This window comes from Sapajus apella, unplaced genomic scaffold (assembly GCF_009761245.1).
Source record: "Sapajus apella isolate SASKATOON/1434 unplaced genomic scaffold, GSC_monkey_1.0 scaffold84, whole genome shotgun sequence".
Lineage (NCBI taxonomy): Eukaryota > Metazoa > Chordata > Mammalia > Primates > Cebidae > Sapajus > Sapajus apella.
Window position 1 is genome coordinate 4,301,165 of NW_022437024.1, and position 1,073 is coordinate 4,302,237.

General features: G+C 31.8%; 1 protein-coding gene across 1 annotated transcript in view; it reads left to right on the forward strand.

Annotated features, from left to right (window-relative positions):
- STRAP (serine/threonine kinase receptor associated protein) overlaps positions 1-1,073 on the forward strand; it is a 21,365-nt gene that overhangs the window by 12,294 nt on the left and 7,998 nt on the right. Inside the window, exon 6 of the mRNA XM_032253740.1 lies at positions 868-1,005. Within this exon, the coding sequence (XP_032109631.1) occupies positions 868-1,005 (138 nt within the window). The remainder of the gene's footprint in view (positions 1-867; positions 1,006-1,073) is intronic.

Below are 1,073 nucleotides of genomic sequence, written 5' to 3' on the forward strand. Positions count from 1 at the left end.
CTTTGATTATATTTTAAATATATTTAATAACTATTATGTGGGGAAAACGGTCTGAACATTAAAATTTAATTTGTGCACAGGCCACATTTATCTGGAGCTATTCATTTACTATTTTAGGTTGAGTATCCCTAACCTGAAAATCTGAAATTTGTAATGATCTGAAATCTGAGACTTTAAGTGCCTACTTGATGCTTAAAGGAAATGCTCATTGGAGCATTTTGAATTTCCAATTTTCAGGTTAGGGATTCTCAATCACTAAGTGTCAATGCAGATATTCCAAAATCTGAAAAAGTTTGAAATCCAACCTCTTTCTGGTCCCAAGTATTTTCAATAAGGGATACTCACTTTGTATATACTGACAGCAAAATTCAGAAGAAAACTAAAATTACTGATACCTTTTTAAGCAGGTGTTCTTAACCGGGGTCTTTGGACAGGCTGACTAAAGGGAGGGTCCATGAAACCTCTGAAATTCCTTACAAAATTTTGTGTGCTGGTACCTGATATATATTTCTTTGGAAAGATGTGTAGCTATCATTAGATTCACAAAAGCAGAGTATAAGAAACACTATTTATAGCAATACTGAAATGGACTAGATTAGAACTTGTCTTAAAAAATGTAGTTTTGCCACATTGGGAAGTGTATTTAGGTATTAAAGTTGATTTTACTTACAAGCTACCATGTGTAATTTGACATTGTATACAGAAACCCAGAATTTCTTTTTATTATCTGTAGTTTGTGACTTGGGATGAATGTTGTTTTTCTGTAATTGTGATTATTCTTTCATTGGCTAATCTGTAGATGTAATTAGGATTTATAAATTTTTTTCTTACATGACTAAACATCATATTTTTATCTTTATTTTGCAGACTTTGGGATCATGCTACTATGACAGAAGTGAAATCTCTAAATTTTAATATGTCTGTTAGTAGTATGGAATATATTCCCGAGGGAGAGATTTTGGTTATAACTTATGGACGATCTATTGCTTTTCATAGTGCAGTAAGGTATGTCCAAGAATACTTCTCATTTTCTTTTTTAGGTAACAAAGGTCCATTAGGCAACTTAAAAATCG